The 17,584-nt window shown below is 46.1% G+C and overlaps 1 protein-coding gene across 5 annotated transcripts in view; it reads right to left on the bottom strand.

Annotated features, from left to right (window-relative positions):
- The window catches only part of abca12 (ATP-binding cassette, sub-family A (ABC1), member 12), an 86,599-nt gene that overhangs the window by 22,234 nt on the left and 46,781 nt on the right, over window positions 1-17,584 (bottom strand). For all 5 annotated transcript variants that reach the window (XM_069197085.1, XM_069197089.1, XM_069197088.1 and 2 more), the window contains 22 exons: window positions 17,131-17,234; window positions 15,385-15,491; window positions 14,385-14,644; window positions 14,207-14,283; window positions 13,637-13,767; window positions 12,935-13,105; window positions 12,591-12,755; window positions 10,326-10,521; window positions 9,199-9,338; window positions 8,834-8,953; window positions 8,592-8,682; window positions 7,991-8,170; window positions 6,596-6,911; window positions 5,863-5,977; window positions 4,987-5,316; window positions 4,423-4,492; window positions 4,064-4,198; window positions 3,159-3,314; window positions 1,945-2,128; window positions 1,551-1,769; window positions 894-1,090; window positions 40-197 (listed from right to left, as the gene is read on the bottom strand). In XM_069197085.1, coding sequence (XP_069053186.1) covers window positions 40-197; window positions 894-1,090; window positions 1,551-1,769; window positions 1,945-2,128; window positions 3,159-3,314; window positions 4,064-4,198; window positions 4,423-4,492; window positions 4,987-5,316; window positions 5,863-5,977; window positions 6,596-6,911; window positions 7,991-8,170; window positions 8,592-8,682; window positions 8,834-8,953; window positions 9,199-9,338; window positions 10,326-10,521; window positions 12,591-12,755; window positions 12,935-13,105; window positions 13,637-13,767; window positions 14,207-14,283; window positions 14,385-14,644; window positions 15,385-15,491; window positions 17,131-17,234 — 3,622 coding nt within the window. The remainder of the gene's footprint in view (window positions 1-39; window positions 198-893; window positions 1,091-1,550; window positions 1,770-1,944; window positions 2,129-3,158; window positions 3,315-4,063; window positions 4,199-4,422; window positions 4,493-4,986; window positions 5,317-5,862; window positions 5,978-6,595; window positions 6,912-7,990; window positions 8,171-8,591; window positions 8,683-8,833; window positions 8,954-9,198; window positions 9,339-10,325; window positions 10,522-12,590; window positions 12,756-12,934; window positions 13,106-13,636; window positions 13,768-14,206; window positions 14,284-14,384; window positions 14,645-15,384; window positions 15,492-17,130; window positions 17,235-17,584) is intronic.

Genomic DNA, 17,584 nt, shown 5'->3' with positions numbered 1-17,584 from the left:
AGCCGGAGGAATGAAAGGGGCTGAAGAGGGGAGTGTCACCTTCTTGGTCAGGGTGAGGCTGTAGCCCTTCCCCAGCTTGTCCTTCAGGAAGAACGGGGAGCCACAGCACTTCAGGCCCCCTCGCTCCAGGAAGGCAATGCGGTCGCTCAGCACCTCGGCCTCGTCCAGGTGGTGTGTGGACAGGATGATGGTGCGTTCTGACCACACAGACAGACACACAACGGGTTAGACCCCGCTTGTCAAAGGCTCGGCCTGCACAAACTGAAGACCAGCTGCCCACCCTGCTGCTATATATGGAGTAGAAATCGTTCAACGGTGTTTTTGCTCTTGGTTTGTCTCTCTCAGTGGCACGAACTATTCTTATTCTCCATTTTCTAAAAGTATATATTTGTGGTAAGGTTTGTTGAAGGACCAGGAGTGATTTCAGTGCAGCGTTTTCTAACACGTTTTGAGAAAGGAAGAAACATAACCTCTTAATGTTAGAAAACTAAAAAAAAGATGAAAACACATCTAGTGCAAAGCTGTACGTTGCATTTTTGCATGTATTTTCGATGAAAGCAGGAATGAAAAATGACTCCCAAGTCTGTAATCTAATACTGGGATCTCAGTCAGAACCAGTACCTGATGCTAGAGCATGGAAGGCTTCCCCAGTAACTGGGGGCGCAGGAATGAACTTGAGCAGCAGAGAAAGGTGATGTATAATTCTCCAGAATGGGCTCAGGTCTCCACTGGGACTAAACTCAGATTACTCCAGTCTACCCATCTGGAATTGCCCTGGGACTGACCAGCATCCCATCAAGATGGGAGTAATGCGCAGTATGACTCAAGAAAGGGCTTAAATAATAGAATCCCTGTACGACATATAGATTCTTCTCTCCCTCTCCCTCTCCCACCTGTCTTGTTCTGAATGACGATGTCCCAGATGCTACGTCGAGAGCAAGGGTCCACTCCACTCGTGGGCTCATCCAGGACCACCAGTCGCGAGCCCGCGATGAAGGCAATGGAGATGGACAGCTTCCTCTTCATGCCACCCGACAGCGTGCCCACGCGCTTGTGCCGGTGAGCGTACATCCCCGTCTCCTGCAGCGTCCTGAAGAGACATTGAGCAGCGCTGAAGTCTGCTGTCCAGCAGGGGGCTCCACTCACCCCTTTTTTGGCTTTTTTCCCCAAGATCTGACCATTTTCTCACTTGTGTACATGTGTATAAAACGTGGACAAATTCAGACGATCACACACTTTACACAAATGCTGTCTTTGGATGTTGGGAAACGTCGAGCCATTAAGCTCACTGCGGTCGTGTCCAAATACACTTTATCAGTGTGTTAGAAATGGATACATGGATTAGAAAACAAACTCTTTGCCTCTTCAAAATCCGATCCTCATTTTCCGAAAGGGATTTGTAAATTCCAAAGACGTACATTTATAACAGGGCTTAAAACAGGTCTAGAATTTCAACTGGACCTTATCTGCAACAGAGCATGTTTGCAGTGGAGAAAAATGATTTTAAAAAAGCAAATTCCATTTCATTGCCCAGGTCAGGGGAGACTCACTTTTTCACTTGCTGGTACAGTTCCGCTTTGCTCCAGTGGGGGGCCTTGATGCTGCCGTACAGTAGGAGGTGCTCCTTGGCGGTGAGGTGGTCAAAGTGAACATCGTACTGCATGCACACTCCCAGATCCCTCCGCACTTCTTTGATGTAGGTCTGCATGTCTTTGCCGTACACAACGATCGAGCCCGAAGAGGGACCGAACAGTCCAGTCAGGAGGGACCTGCGTGCAGAGACACCCAACAGATGATCAACAGACATGAAACCGGACAGCGGTTCAGCCAGCGCTCAGGATAAATACGTTTAGAACAATTCTTATATTGTATATGAGCCGGTTGTTAAGTACTCTAACATCTGAAAAGGCTAGTGACTGGGGGAGAAGAGGGCAGCTGTCTCACATGGTGGTGGTCTTCCCTGCTCCGTTGTGTCCCAGAAGCGCGGTGACCTGGCCTTCGTAGAACTGCAGGTTGAGGTTCCGGATGGCAGTTCGGCTCCCGTATGTCTTGGTCAGGCCGTGCAGTGCCACGCCCACAGGCAGGCCCGCAAACTCGGACTCCGCCTCCGAGACGTACACGTCCCCGTCTGCAGCGAGAGACTCAAGTCACGCAAGTGCAGAGAGAGGAGAAGACATGGCCGGCAGGGACACAGAAAAGACAGCAGAATAGGGACAGGGTATCAAGTTCCTCCCCGGGGCCTGCCTTTGTTCTCCTGGTGTTTTTGTGTTGTACTTCATCTTCTCAAACAACTTAAATGATTCAGCTAGTTGAGCTTTGGCCATGCACAATCTCCTGTCAGCTCCTGAGGTAAGCAATGCTCTTGCCTTCACGTGTATGTGCTGCACCTAGATAACACTCTGAGCACTAGAGCAAAGAGTTCAATTCATCCAATTTAGGAAATAGCAATATAAGAACCATTATATACTGTATGAGAAGAGGCCATTAAGCTAATACAGTAGTTAGTACATAATTTAACCAAGAATCTCATCCAGCTGTTCCCTGAAAAAAGTCAGGGTATGGGCTTCTACAGCTGGGCTGGGTAGTTTTCCACACTCCCTTTGGTGCAGAAATGCCTACTGTTCTTGGTTTCACACACACTGCAGACTGTCAGTGTAGGGCATGGCATTAAGCCTTGGAGTGTGTCTGTCTGTTCTTGTCTGGACTCATTCCACAGTAGCAATATCTTGCTGCAGCAAGGTGACGGGAATTGTATGCAATATTCTAAATAACACCTTTCTAATGCTTTATACACTTAATGCTGCATTTAAATTCAATATTTTTATGTATATATATAAAAAAGGTTTACAGTTTATATTGCTTCCCCACATTGTCTAAAAGTTGTGAATCAGGAGTCAACATAAAGACTTTTTTCATAAGTAGCCTTTTTATATATTGTACATTATATTGTATATTGTTTGTATTTATAGTTGATGCGATTGCTACCTGCATGCAAAACCCTGCACCTGTCTACATTTAGGTAGTGAATAATTGGGAAATTAAGTAATAGGCATCCTGAAGATCCACAGGAAGTGAAAGCATTCCAGACAAACAGAAACGTCGGGGGTGTCTCTGAGGACTGGGCCTGCCAGGGCGAACGGGTACAGCACCAGCAGTACCTTTGTCCTTGGGGAAAATGCCCTGGTTCTGCCGCATGACGTTGGCGAAAAACAGGCCACGCCCCTGCGTGGGAGAGCGCCCCCCGCACCCACAGCGATCTGCCCAGAAGGACGGCAGCACTGGAAAATACCAGGGGGCCGCGATGCCGTATTTGCCTGGCAGAGGAGAAAGATGATCATTACATGGACTAGTGGGCCTCCCAAAGCTGCTGTACTGGGAGTCAAATGAGAGGCTGTTTTATACAACAGTACTGTAGGCGATGGATATTTCACACCATTCCCACAGCAGTTCAGAAAACCTGCCACGCAGCAGGCAGAGAGCTCTGTGTGCTTTTCTGCTATATCCTGCTTTCTCAAGCATAAGTTAAAGTAAACAAAGGCATCCCATATTCTGGTCTATGATGTGCATGTTCAAATAAAGAACACAATTTCATATTTCATCAAACAAAATTCATAAAAGGCTTAATTTTTACGATGACTCTAAGTAATAAACTCTTACTAGCATCTCTATACTGCGCTAGGGTTGTCACACAAAAAACATGTTTCCGAACCATCCAAGCTGAAGGATATTTCCTATGCTATTTGACAAATGTCCAATCACTGTCTCCAATTCAGAGTCATGGGAGAGCCAGAGCCTATCTCGGCAAGCAGCGGGTGCTAGGCAGGATACACCCCGGATGGGACACCCGTTCATCGTAGGGCAGACAGTTTCAAACACAGATACTTGGGTAAGCACTTACACCAGAGCCAAGTTCTGAAGAAAAACATGCAAATTCAAAATACGTCTTTCGTGTCCTCTATTCAGAAAAACTAAAATTTGATCACTACAACTCCAAGAAACTAAAGAGATGGTGAAGGTGTGGTGAGAATTCCACAGAAGGAGTGTCCCAGAGACGTGTGTATACCTGGAAAGACGATACGGATGTACCACCCCATGATGAAGTACAGCAGGGAGTCGATCAACAGCAGCCAGCACATCCAGCCGAAGGACGATGTGTCCCCCGACAGAGGGGAGGTGTAAGAGTTATTCCACTGGAGCCCTAAAAGAGGAAAAACAAGAGTCTGGCAATGAGGGCCTGGATGCAGCGGACTGTGACTGCTTGCAGAAACCAGCAGTATTCACAACACCCCCCACTGGCATGCCAGGGACTGCAGAAGCAGCTCTTTGTTCGTAGTGGGCCCTCTGACTCGCTGATGATACATTACTGGTGCTTATCATCCCTGCATGCAGCTTGCAGTAAAACGTTACAAAAATGGTACCTACCTACTCCTTGCTCCTCATAGCGAGCAATGTATTGACTGGCGTAGCTGAAGCAGGTTGGTGAAAACAGGCCCTGCGGGATAAAATAATCAGATGAGCCAATAGGCCGTGTTCAGCAGCTCTTATTTTAGCCATTTGCTGTATATAGTCAAATCCTTTTCTCAAAGAGAGCCTTTGCCTTGAAGTCATGAAATGTAACTACATGGTTATTGGAAGTGCAGAACTGCACCTAACAGCTCCAGTTCCAGAAAAGGCCGTGAGGCTGAATGTTCTGAAGTTTGACAAGCTACAACACACTGAAAAGGGAAGGATTGGGGTGAGCTTCACATGTCTGAGCACTAACCCTAAAACACATTTAATACAAACTTTATAAAATAAAATCCACTTCTGATCTCAAGGGAAGGCTGTCAGGTCTTCTTCTAGAATTGATCTGATTAAATCTCCAGCCTTTATGTCATGTGTTGGTACAGTAAATGGGGAAAAGCAGCTGAAGGTCTCTGCGGTGTTGTGCCATTATAAAAGCAGGAAGCTTGACCACTGAAGTAAGGAAGCTAAACCTGGACTCACCAGCAGGGTCTTGGTGGAGAAGCTGAGGTTCTGCTCTAAGGACATCACCACGATGAAAGGGAAGAAGAAGATGACATAGATGAGGCTGCCGCTCAGCCCAGCAATGTTGGTCTGGTCGAAGAACGAGCTGACCAGGAAGCTGATGGCCAGGATGGACAGGCCATAGTCACACAGGTACAGGAAGAGGATGAAGCCGTCACTGCTGGGTAGGATTCCACCAGCCTTGAGGATGATGGTGAGGAAGATGATGGTGATCAGAAGGAAGGCTGCACCCTCCAGGAACCAGGCGAAGAAGTGGCTGGCAGGGTTCACCCCCATCATCTTCATGTACTGCGCAAAGGAAGAGCTGGGATCAATTCCGTGTTCGGGGATTTTCAGAGTAACTTTCCAGTTAAAACATACTATTTTATTCATACATTGTTTATGCAGACATTGTTTCTGAAGTCCAATTTCTGTGCATGTTTCAACACCTGGGAAAGCTTTATTAATTCCTCTAATCCTGGCAGGCACAATTTATAATAATTGTGCCAAAGTAATAGCATGCTAACGGTTTAAGCCATGAGAACAGATGCATCACAGGCGGCCCCTTCACAATTAAATGTAGACAGATCGTAATTGACTGCAGCTGCCAGCAGCTTCCGTTATACCACATACTGTACATGACAGTGTGTCCAGCTTGGACTTTTCCAGCAGGTCAGTTCCAGGGCAGGCGCGCAGGTACAGGCAGCCCCTTCCTCGTGCAACTGCGTTCATCATCACTCATGGCCTGTGCAAGAGGGCCGTGCCCCACCCCGGCATTAGGATGAGCTGGGAGTTTCTAGTGGGCCTGCAGTGGTAACTGGGGGTCTCAGATAACGAACGACGGGCAAGTCCCACCTCGTGGAGCCGCAGCTCCCGCTCGTGGACGAGCTTCTTAACGAAGTTGGCGACGAAGAGCACCCAGGCGATCATGAGGACGAGCGGGAAAGCGTACGAGATGCTTTGGAGGTAGCTGCAGAGGAGGAGAGACGTCTTTTAGCGGGCGGAAGTCAGCAAGATGTGATGCAAACCTCGGCTAAACATCAGGCACAACTGAAAACTGTCACATCTGAACTCCGCCATGAAACATTAATCATAATAATTCCTTACACTTCTATAGCGCTTCTCTGGACACTCCACTTAAAGCGTTTTACAGGTAATGGGGATCCCCTCCACCACCACCAGTGTGCAGCCCCACCTGGACGATGCGACGGCAGCCAGAGTGCGCCAGTACGCTCACCACACATCAGCTCTCAGTGGGGAGGAGGACAGAGTGATGAAGCCAATTAAGAGATGGAGATTATTAGGAGGCCCTGATTGGTATAGGCCAGGAGGAACTTCTTCGAGAAACGTCCTAGGAATTTTTAACGTCCACTGAGAGGACCCTGGTTTAATGTCTCATCCAAAGGATGGTGCTTTTTTACAATATAGTGTCCCCATTACTATACTTGGGCATTAGGGCCCACTGAGACTGAAGGAAGAGCACCCTCTACTGGCCCCAATAACACCTCTCCCACCCAACATTAGACATCAGGGTTCACTTGTAAAAGCAAATATGAAGGAGTCCTCGTCCCTGGAAAGGAAGTCTTACTCGTCCTTGTTGTAACAGGGGTAGGGGAATGGCTGCAGTTGCACTGCGGGCTCCTCCACGCTCCTGCCGGTCTGCAGCTCCATGATGGCGCGGTCGATGCTCTCCTGCAGGTAGACAAAGCCGCGGGTGTGGCGCTGGTTCCTGGTGGGAGAGATGTAGGAGTCGCGCGCCCACAGGAGGTCGCGCGTGCGGTCTGTCCTCATGGTGTTCTCGATGCTCATGCGGATGGTGTAGGCCACCAGCGGGGGCAAGGGCAGGCCAGTGTCCAACGAGCGCTTCCGCCGCCCAGGATTCTTCTGGAGCTTGAAGACGACGCCTAGATCGTGGGCAGAGTTTGATCAGCACACGCACACTGGCTCGGTGTGTTAGCAGAACATCTGACAGGGTGGCGGGCTTTCATCCTCGCCCAGATCATGTGAATCTTCTTTCACTCTTTTGCAGTTACAGGCCCAGGCCACAGCGCCCCCTGGGCTGCTCACCATGACAAGGTAGAAGCCCACACAGAAGGGGGCTGGGGAGAGTAATAACTCCTTATTCTCCTTCACCGGGCAACAAAATGCTACCAAACTTATCTCGTAAGCATATTCTCTGCACGTTTCAATATCATCAAATGACCAGAAAGTAAGTTTGGAAAAGTATTTGAAACACAATACACTTTGATTTCGATAAATTCTAACTGTTAAAAAAGCATCTTATTCCCAGTAAGCGTCAAGGTAACCCAAAGTTTGCTAATCTACTACTGTACAAACACCTTGCAATTGGAGGCTGTGTCTCTATGTCTCAGTTCACAGTGGTGACCCCTGTACACACATAAGGACGAAGAAGGAGGTGCAGAGACCTCCTTTGACCTGCCCACCTATCAAGTCAATCATCTTGTCACGTGCTACAGGCACAGTCACAACAAAAGGAGATTCTTCGCCAATGGGAGTCAAGGCACATCCAACACTGGTTGCACTGAAAGCCAGTAAGGACCTAGGGAGCTCTGGCCAACTAACCTACAACCTTATCCTGCCCAGTGCTGCTTGGGTCAGCTCATCAACATGACTCCGGCAGGATCATATCACTCTTTGAACATAAATGGTGCCTTTTTTGTTTCTTTCTTTCCAAGCTGTCTGTCTCAAAGCGTATTTAAGCCAGACACTTCATCGCTTCTTCATCTAACTTTACAGCTGGGAGCTCAAAGATTTGTGGATTCTCTGCTCAGCAATTAGGTGCTGAGAGGTACGGCCATTTATGTCTTTTCTGCATTGAGGTTTTCCAGTAGATAACATGGTTAAGGTGAAGTGCAGCACAGGTTCAGTTGAACCACAGAATTGGCAGATGGATAGATACTGTCTCGTTTCCCTGCTGGTGGCTATCTGCAGGATTTGTACGGCATGCCGATGGAGTGCTCACTGGCATAGTGGTCGCGTGTCTGGGTGAGGTCCAGGGCCAGGCTGTTCAGCTCGGCGGTGGAGTTGAGGGCCTGGAAGCGGTCGAAGCTGACACAGGAGGAGAGGTTGAGCATCAGCTGCGAGAGAGTGGTCATCTGCTTCAGCACGTTGCTGTTCTTCTGCAGCTGGGCAGACACGTTGGCTGGGAACAGCAAGGGAAGGAAGTGAGCATGCACATCCCCTTTCAAACCTTCTCGGGCCATTGCGCCAGCTGACTGAGACTGCCAGAACCATGGTAAAAATTGCTCAATTCCCTGCTTGCTTGGCATTCTGCTAGATCTGCACCGTTGAGCGTTTAACAGTTGCTTCCAATATGAGGAGAAGTGCCCCTTGCCCTGGAGGACGAGGTCAGCAGGGTTGAGGGTTATATCACAGACTGACACTAAAGAGACTGAAAGGAAAAGCCATAACATAACATGAATATTTGCCATTTTGTACATTTTCTTGAGGGGATCCAAGTCTTTTTTTTTTGTTCCCTGCGGTGATCTCAGACATTATTTCCCATAAAGAAAAATTAAGCAATAGCAAATGAAGAAGAAATTTGAATTACACGGTCTACTCACACAACCCCTGGAGAGTCTGTTTCATCTCATTGACATCAATATTGGCCTGTAAGCGAATGAAATTCTGCACAAAAGTGTTGTTGAGGGAATTCTGTGGAGAAAACAATCCTTATCAGAGCTGCCAGCGTTCAGTGTGATTGGTGGTGCTGCACGTATTTCAGAGCATCACATGTATAAAAATGAGTAAGCATCAGTTTTCCTTCTGTTAAACAAAGCATATCAGAGTGTCCTTGATTTCCTACCTGAAGAATCGGAAGGGTTTTCTCCAGCACTTGTACAGCGTCCTGAACATAGGATGATGATTTTATCCACTCTTCAGCGTACACCTTCAGATCAGCGAACTGCTGTAACGTGGCGTTAGACTGAAAAGTGACGGTGCACAGTACATTCAGTTAGAAAATGGTGCTTTATCATGCTCATCACATCTCAAACACTCATTTCTTGTGTTCTAACACAGCTCCTGGTATCTGGTATAGAGCAGAGGTGTATCAGAACTGCCCATCGCTGATGTTTTAAATGGCGTATGCAGCTGCGCCCCTGTGCCTATACGTGTATCTGTCGCTCGTTGTGTGTCTATGCGGCCATCGCTATTGGAGGCGTACTGTACCTTCTTCATGATGGCGGCTGTCTCCGGGGTGTCAGGGGTGTACAGGATCTTCCCCAGCAGCATGGGCTTCAGGAAGGCCCAGGCCACAGCGCCCCCTGTGGTGTTCACCATGTCGAGGTACAAGCCCATACAGAAGGGGGCTGGGGAGAGGAGGAAGAGAAGGGGAGGTTACTCCTTATTCTCCCTGACCGGGCAAGAAGTGCCACAAACCTCTGCAGAACAGGAAGTTTAAAGATGGAAAACACTTTCACTAATAATAACATCCCCTGATGCAGGTTGATGAGTTTGTGCTGTTTACTGATAGCATGCTTAGTAACATGATCCATTCTCACCGAGAGTTTACATACAAATACAGCTCACAGACTAGCCAAACTTTGTCAGACAGCACAGCTTGGAGTGGGGTGGTGTTGGCAGACACAGCACAGTCCGAATCAGCAAGTGGTTTGCTTACTCATCTGCGCCTACAAAAGTGTCCCCGGCCACGAGCTTCACTGGTTTGGAAAGCCTCACCCAGAGAGAAGAGCACCACCTACTGGTCTACTGACACCAATTACAGAAGTGACATGGGTTTCCTTCAAGGTCGCAAGAGTACACCAATCTCTTTGTTTCCTCAAAAGTCATTTGTTAAGTGAATGTTCAATGAAAATTACAGGCAACAATTAGAGATGCATGAACTGAGACAATAAATCAGGGTTATACCATGTACCTGTGGTATGGTTGATTTGTAAAGCTGAGTAGGTGATATAGGCAAGTACTGCGAGTGTTTCTGGATTGCCCTCATTGTACATCTGCTGAGAGCTTTCTAATTGTTGCTGTCTGTAACATACCATGTCAAATGGGCCCATGACTGATGTTCTATAAAATCCTATGAATCTATTATTAGTAGTATTCGAATTCAGTATGTCTGTGTTTTAATTTAACCAATCTAGAATTACATCTCCAGGCTGACAACATGAAGAAGAGGAGATATTAAAACCCCACTCAACCTAGCTAAGAGCTTGAGGACACCAGCAGATTCAGTCGATCCACTGAAGCCTGACAAAGGAACCCAAGTGGATTGAAAAAAGGTTATGTGTGATTGTTCTTCTTTGCTATCATGTGTTGTGACTTTGCTAATAGCCTCTTACTGGCATTGCGTGGAATGTTGAATTTGTCGATGAGCTGCTCTCTCTTCAGGTTGCCCTGAGTGGAGGGCTGGGATTCATCAACATTGGGCACTTCAGAGATCCCGAATAGAGCCAGCATGCCATTGGTGCACATGGCCTGGGAAAGGGTGGCAAAGGTGGCCCTGCTGGAGATAAAGGACCTAGTGCCTGACGACAGCTGGAAAGAGAAACAAGAGCACTCCATCACACCCTGTACAAAGAGCACTCCTCACACCCTGCACAAAGAGCACTCCATCACACCCTGCACAAAGAGCACTCCATCACACCCTGCACAAAGAGCACTCCTCACACCCAGCATAAAGAGCACTCCATCACACCCTGCACAAAGAGCACTCCATCACACCCTGCACAAAGTGCACTCCTCACACCCAGCATAAAGAGCTCTCCATCACACACTGCACAAAGAGCACTCCATCACACACTGCACAAAGAGCACTCCTCACACCCAGCATAAAGAGAACTCCATCACACCCTGTACAAAGAGCACTCCATCACACCCTGTACAAAGAGCACTCCATCACACCCTGCACAAAGAGCACTCCATCACACCCTGCACAAAGAGCACTCCATCACACCCTGCACAAAGAGCACTCCATCACACACTGCACAAAGAGCACTCCTCACACCCTGCACAAAGAGCACTCCATCACACCCTGTACAAAGAGCACTCCATCACACACTGCACAAAGAGCACTCCTCACACCCTGCACAAAGAGCACTCCATCACACACTGCACAAAGAGCACTCCATCACACGCTGCACAAAGAGCACTCCATCACACACTGCACAAAGAGCACTCCTCACACCCTGCATAAAGAGCACTCCTCACACCCTGCACAAAGAGCACTCCATCACACACTGCACAAAGAGCACTCCCTCACACGCTGCACAAAGAGCACTCCCTCACACACTGCACAAAGAGCACTCCATCACACGCTGCACAAAGAGCACTCCATCACACCCTGTACAAAGAGCACTCCTCACACCCTGTACAAAGAGCACTCCTCACACCCAGCATAAAGAGCACTCCATCACACCCTGCACAAAGAGCACTCCATCACACACTGCAAAAACAGCACTCCATCACACCCTGCGCAAAGAGCACTCCATCACACACTGCACAAAGAGCACTCCATCACACCCTGCACAAAGAGCACTCCATCACACCCTGCACAAAGAGCACTCCATCACACACTGCACAAAGAGCACTCCTCACACCCAGCATAAAGAGCACTCCATCACACCCTGTACAAAGAGCACTCCATCACACACTGCACAAAGAGCACTCCATCACACCCTGCACAAAGAGCACTCCCTCACACGCTGCACAAAGAGCACTCCATCACACACTGCACAAAGAGCACTCCATCACACCCTGTACAAAGAGCACTCCTCACACCCTGCACAAAGAGCACTCCATCACACACTGCACAAAGAGCACTCCCTCACACCCTGCACAAAGAGCACTCCCTCACACGCTGCACAAAGAGCACTCCATCACACGCTGCACAAAGAGCACTCCATCACACGCTGCACAAAGAGCACTCCATCACACACTGCACAAAGAGCACTCCATCACACACTGCACAAAGAGCACTCCTCACACCCAGCATAAAGAGCACTCCATCACACCCTGTACAAAGAGCACTCCATCACACCCTGTACAAAGAGCACTCCATCACACCCTGCACAAAGAGCACTCCATCACACCCTGCACAAAGAGCACTCCATCACACCCTGTACAAAGAGCACTCCTCACACCCTGCACAAAGAGCACTCCATCACACACTGCACAAAGAGCACTCCCTCACACACTGCACAAAGAGCACTCCATCACACACTCAGTCCATCACACCCAGCTCAAAGAGCACTCCATCACACACTGCACAAAGAGCACTCCATCACACACTGCACAAAGAGCACTCCATCACACACTGCACAAAGAGCACTCCATCTTATCCATCCAGTCTTACATCAGATTTTTTGTACAGTTTCCTCTATCTGGACATGGGGACCTGGTTTTCATTCAAACCCAGTTTCTAACTTCTTATTTAACAGATTCCTGAAATTAGTTAAAATTGTATTATGTTCATAGGTAATTGCGTCAAAGCATTCAGGTCTGAAAGCATCTAGAAAGGCCAAATGAACAAATTGTTGTATCTATTGCCACTATTTTATGTTTCTCTTACGCGCAAGGCAAAAAGAAAAATGCATGCTGGAACGTACTGCTCTGAACTCCGGGTTGGCAATTAGATTGAGCTGCTGGACCGATCTGAGATATTGCATTAGTACTTGAAGCTGCGGGAGCAGTTTGTTCATCAAGCCCAGGAACGCTTTCAGAAGCTGCATCATGACGCCAACCGTGTTCTGCATGTCAGAGGACATCAGCACCTGGCCAGAAACAAGAGTCAGCATGCACCCAACATCCGCAGGAAAAAGGAGCACTTCAATATCAAAAACCGATAACTGATAAATTAAAATGTCATTTTAAACCTCTATATTATAAGACCTTGCCCCATTTACTTGTTGTATAAACACACAACAAACATACACAAAGCACAAATAGCTACCCTGTAAATGACCGTTTCCAGATCCAGGTTGTGGAGAACAACCACCGCAAAATTGTACCACTGGACTGGGGAGAAAGTGCAGAAGGTCCTGAACACCAGCTCCTCTGACTGGTTCAGTCCAAGCTGGGCTGGGTCACTGCAGTACTGAAGATTGGTCAGCCAAGCCAGCATCTACATTCAAAACACAAATGAAAGCTCTGAAACCACTGGCACTATACCTTCTGAAGAAAAGTGCCAACTCACAGACATATACTGTACAAATCAATATCACACAGACACATGGACACACCTGAAGAAATATTACACAGATATATGGACAGATCTGAAGGAATATTACACAGACATACAGACACACCTGAAGAAATATCACAGAGACACACAGATATGATATGAAGAAATGTCACAGACAGATATTTCAGAAAACAGAAAATAAGAAACATGACATTAACTCTAACAAACACTACTCCATTGTGAAATGGAAGAAACTGTATGGGATAGTTATTTCTTTATGCAAAAAGAAAAATGTTAGCACCATGACATTTTTGGAAATTCCATTGGTGACCATCATGGCATGGGAAAATCTGTTATTTGATGCCTTCCCAGAAATCGAGACGCACAGGCAGACTTTGCTCCACAGTCTTCAGTGCTGCTTGCTGAACTGCCTGTGACCTGGCTCTGTGTCGGACCTGCGTGGTCACTCACGTGTATGCTGTTGTTAGGGACCACTGTTAGCAGCATATCGCTGATGACCTCAAGAGGAACCCCTGTCAGGTTGTGTAGTTCAGATGCAAAGTCTGTCTGGTTTCGGAACAAATTGAACACTGTGACCGAACCTGGGGAGCAAACATCACACAACTCATCATTACTCAATACTAATCATTACTCATCATTACTAATCATTACCAATCATTACTGGCTATTGAACTACAGGCGAGGTTTTTCTCCTGTTTTGCGTGGAATTAAACATCAGAGAAAGATCACATAAAATATTCATACATTCACAGATGTTAGTATTTATGTGTTCTAAACTATAAGTAGAAAATATAATATTCTCTCTTTTTCAGGTTGACAATCATATACTGTATACAGATTGTATATGTATCTGCGCACTGTATGCAATTAAATTACAAGGTCTAATCAACAGCTCTTCTGTAAATTGCTTTGCACTATTCATGTACAAGCACTGCTTTAATGTTGATGCCCTTAATTTCATTTTGCCTTCTAAAACAGTTAAGCGCAGCACCAGCCCTGAGAAGCATGTAGATACTGTACCAAGTGGAGCCGTGCTGATGTTCAGGAAACCCAGGCTGCTCGTGTTGATGCCCAGGTCACCGATGATGGAGGAGATCCTGAAACACAGGCACACCGTCAGCACTGAGACCACCGGACACCCGCAGCATGGACCGAAAAAGAAGAAAGAAGACTGAGAGAGAAACGAGTGGTTACTTACCAGTTGGTGTTGACGTCATAGGTGCTGGGGTCCCCGATCAGGATGTTGTACAGGTTCTCTGGCATGGCGCTCAGGTTGGTGGGATGGTTGAAGCTTGAGTTCAGGAGGCTGTGAAACAAGCTGAGGACAGCGTGCAGGACAGGAAGGCCAGTCCGGCACATCGACCCCGGGGAGAAAGGACTCAGGTCGTTCAGCAGCTGCCCGGAGCTTAATTTCTCCAGGTCACACACTGAGGATCTCAGCCGCTGCACTGCTACAGTCTGCAGACAGACAGAGTTCCAATCAATGACACACTACCTGTCTACATCAAAGCCCCTGCTGTGCTCCAATTAAGAATGAGGTCAAATTAGCCTGCCTTGCACAGATGGGTTCATTTCTTCAAAAAAGAGGTGTGAGGGCACAATCGCAAATGTTTTCACATTGGTTAAATTTAAACAGACGTTTGCAAAGACTTGATTGTTTTTTAAGCTGAGTGATTATGTTTAATAGTGCTGTACACTGACTGCAACAGCACTACTGCTCCAAACTCGCGCTGCAAACCCCATCTACTCCAAGAGCTTTTAGGAAACATAAGCAATACCACCAGAACTGCATGGCTGCTGCTCTTTTAAGCAGTCATGGAAAGTCTGTCAGCAGCTCCTAACTCTGAAGCCTAAAGATGTGCGGGACTTGTGTCAGCACCACTCTCTGGACCTGTCACTTCACTCATGCAGTGCCTGGCATGAAATCAAGGTCCGGCTCATCATTGGACAAAAACACAGAGTGTCTGATCTTCCCTTTTTGCAAACTGAGGATCATATAATATGTTGCAAAATACTTGAAAAACACTATGAGCTCTATGGGTTGGTTTATATTCCTAGATTTGTTTACCTGAAATAACAACAGATCTGTAGGTCTGTTTAATGAATTATATAATCCACTATTTTTAGAAGGTGCTTCAATTGCTTAGTTGTGCAACTTGAGCTGTACTATTTTTTTATAAGCCAAGTGACATCCTCACCTTTGTTTCCAGGTTCTTAAGAGCCTCAGAGATGTTATGTGTCTCCCAGTTTGTCAGCAATACTGCGGAGAGAGCCTGTTGTGCCTCTGACAGCACAGTCAGGTTACCTGGAGGGGTGAGAAGGGGTAAAAAACAGGAGCGAGAATGTGAGAAGGGAGTGATGCTTTTCCATGGGCTTCCTCACAACACCTCCAAGATGAAGGGATATGCCGGTCAAAACATTTCAAATATCATATAACAACTACGACTAGAGGATTCCAAAGCTAGAATGTGTTACCGAGAAACACGTTGAATTATACAGGAAGAATGAAGAAAAATGTTCATATTGCATTCATCAGTTTTTCAAAAATCACATGTCACATGTCACATAAATGAGGTCACATGTCACAAGACAAATTAAAATGAATGAGGATCCTGTTATGTGATTGTACATCATGTCTTTTTTCCATGTGACTGGCAGACTCTCAAATCAAGATCATGCATCACACAGCAACAATACCACGAGAATAGCTGCTGCTAGCTCCAGTGACCTGCAAGACTTTTTTAACAAAAAGCAAACATGAAAATCCTGTCACGTCAACTAGTCAACATTCCTACAATTGTGACAAGAGGGCACATGTGCTACACGGCAGGAAATTAACAGTAGATTTGATGGAAAAAAATGATAGAGGAGCTGGGCCTTTGCACAAATGTATTTATCATTATTAAATCAATACAGTTAATACATTAAAAGGGGCCACATAGCAAAAAAGAAAAGTGTCAAATTCAGTTTTATTCCGATAATGAGATTTTTCTAGATTGTTCTTATGACATTGGTTAAAGGTCTCTGTGCTTAATTGAGTATTTCTAAAGCTGTATTATTTGGTTTGAACTTGTACAATGCACAGAATGTACCTCCTCAAAAAACATCATTTGACATTGAGCACAGAACCATAGAAACACAGAGACTCTGGAGAGGGTTTTTTTTTTGCTACTCTGTTGTTTTATTGAACATGCTGCAGGAAATGAAAATGATTTTAAGATTTTTCAGACACGACTGGACATCTGTGGTTTCAAGGAGAGCTTAGGTGTGCTCTCAATAAAACAGTTTGAGTTTTATCATTGAGCAGTTAAGCTAGAAGACACACACAACTGCTCTGGCTGCTGGGGTGCCCATAGAAACAAATGTAGTTCTACTGACAGTGTGCACACTGTTGGCCAAGATAGTTCTCTATTTTCACAGAGCTCAGTTTTATCACACTCAATCCACTCTGTAAAGTAGGACGAAAAGAAAAGTGGGTTGTTGACCCTTCTTCAAATGTGTGAAGTTGTGTTTTTCTTTTTTTTATTTCTGCTTTTCAGCTTGGAATTAACTTCAACTTGTTTTCCTTGCAGCTCACACACATAATACAGCTCCCCTGTCAAATCTGTAGATTCTGTACTCAGTTCTCTGGAGCGACAGTTTTTGTTGTGACATATGTTTAAGAAAAGAATTAGCAAAACAGAACAAACAGGTTAAGTTAATATGGGCTAGCACCATTTTATAGGAAGACAGAGATAAATGATTAAATTATGTTATTATATCTTATCTTGTTCTTATTATTATGGGTGTTCATTCTAAAATGCATAAATATATCTGCATCACTAGTCAAAGTTAGCTGTGACACACTGATGAGTCTTAATTAGGGCAAAACAGTTGCACAAAGCTTCTCCCACAGCACTGCGAGAGCTACTTAATATTCATACCCATAATTAATTTAGATTTACCTTGTATGTTTTCAGCCAAGTTCTTGGTCAAGTTCTTGATCAGAGGTGCATGGGGAAGCTCTGATGGCACCAGAACCACAGTGTCCACCAAGACCTGCAGAAGCCTGTATCACAAAGCATGCTTCTTTAGACTTTTAATCGTATATAATGGAGAAAAGTCCATCTGGCAAATTAACACAGAAGAAGTTAAGTGGCAATCAGAAATTTAGCTGTTAGATGTGTTGCCAGGTTAACAGAGGCACACTTAACTCCTAGAGATCCCGGTACAGTAATCTATAGTAAATAAAAAAGCTGTCCCAATCATCAAGTACTATACAATTACAGTCCACAGGTGCTGGACAAGCAAGACTGAAGTTTAAATGAAAGCTACAGTTTTTGTGTCAAACCATCACTCGAAGAAGGGTTATATGCTAACTGAACTTGTAAATTACAGCTGTGAAGACTACAATTCATC

This window comes from Lepisosteus oculatus, chromosome 12 (genome assembly GCF_040954835.1).
Source record: "Lepisosteus oculatus isolate fLepOcu1 chromosome 12, fLepOcu1.hap2, whole genome shotgun sequence".
Taxonomy (NCBI): Eukaryota; Metazoa; Chordata; class Actinopteri; order Semionotiformes; family Lepisosteidae; genus Lepisosteus; species Lepisosteus oculatus.
This window is presented reverse-complemented; position numbering and strand designations above follow the sequence as displayed.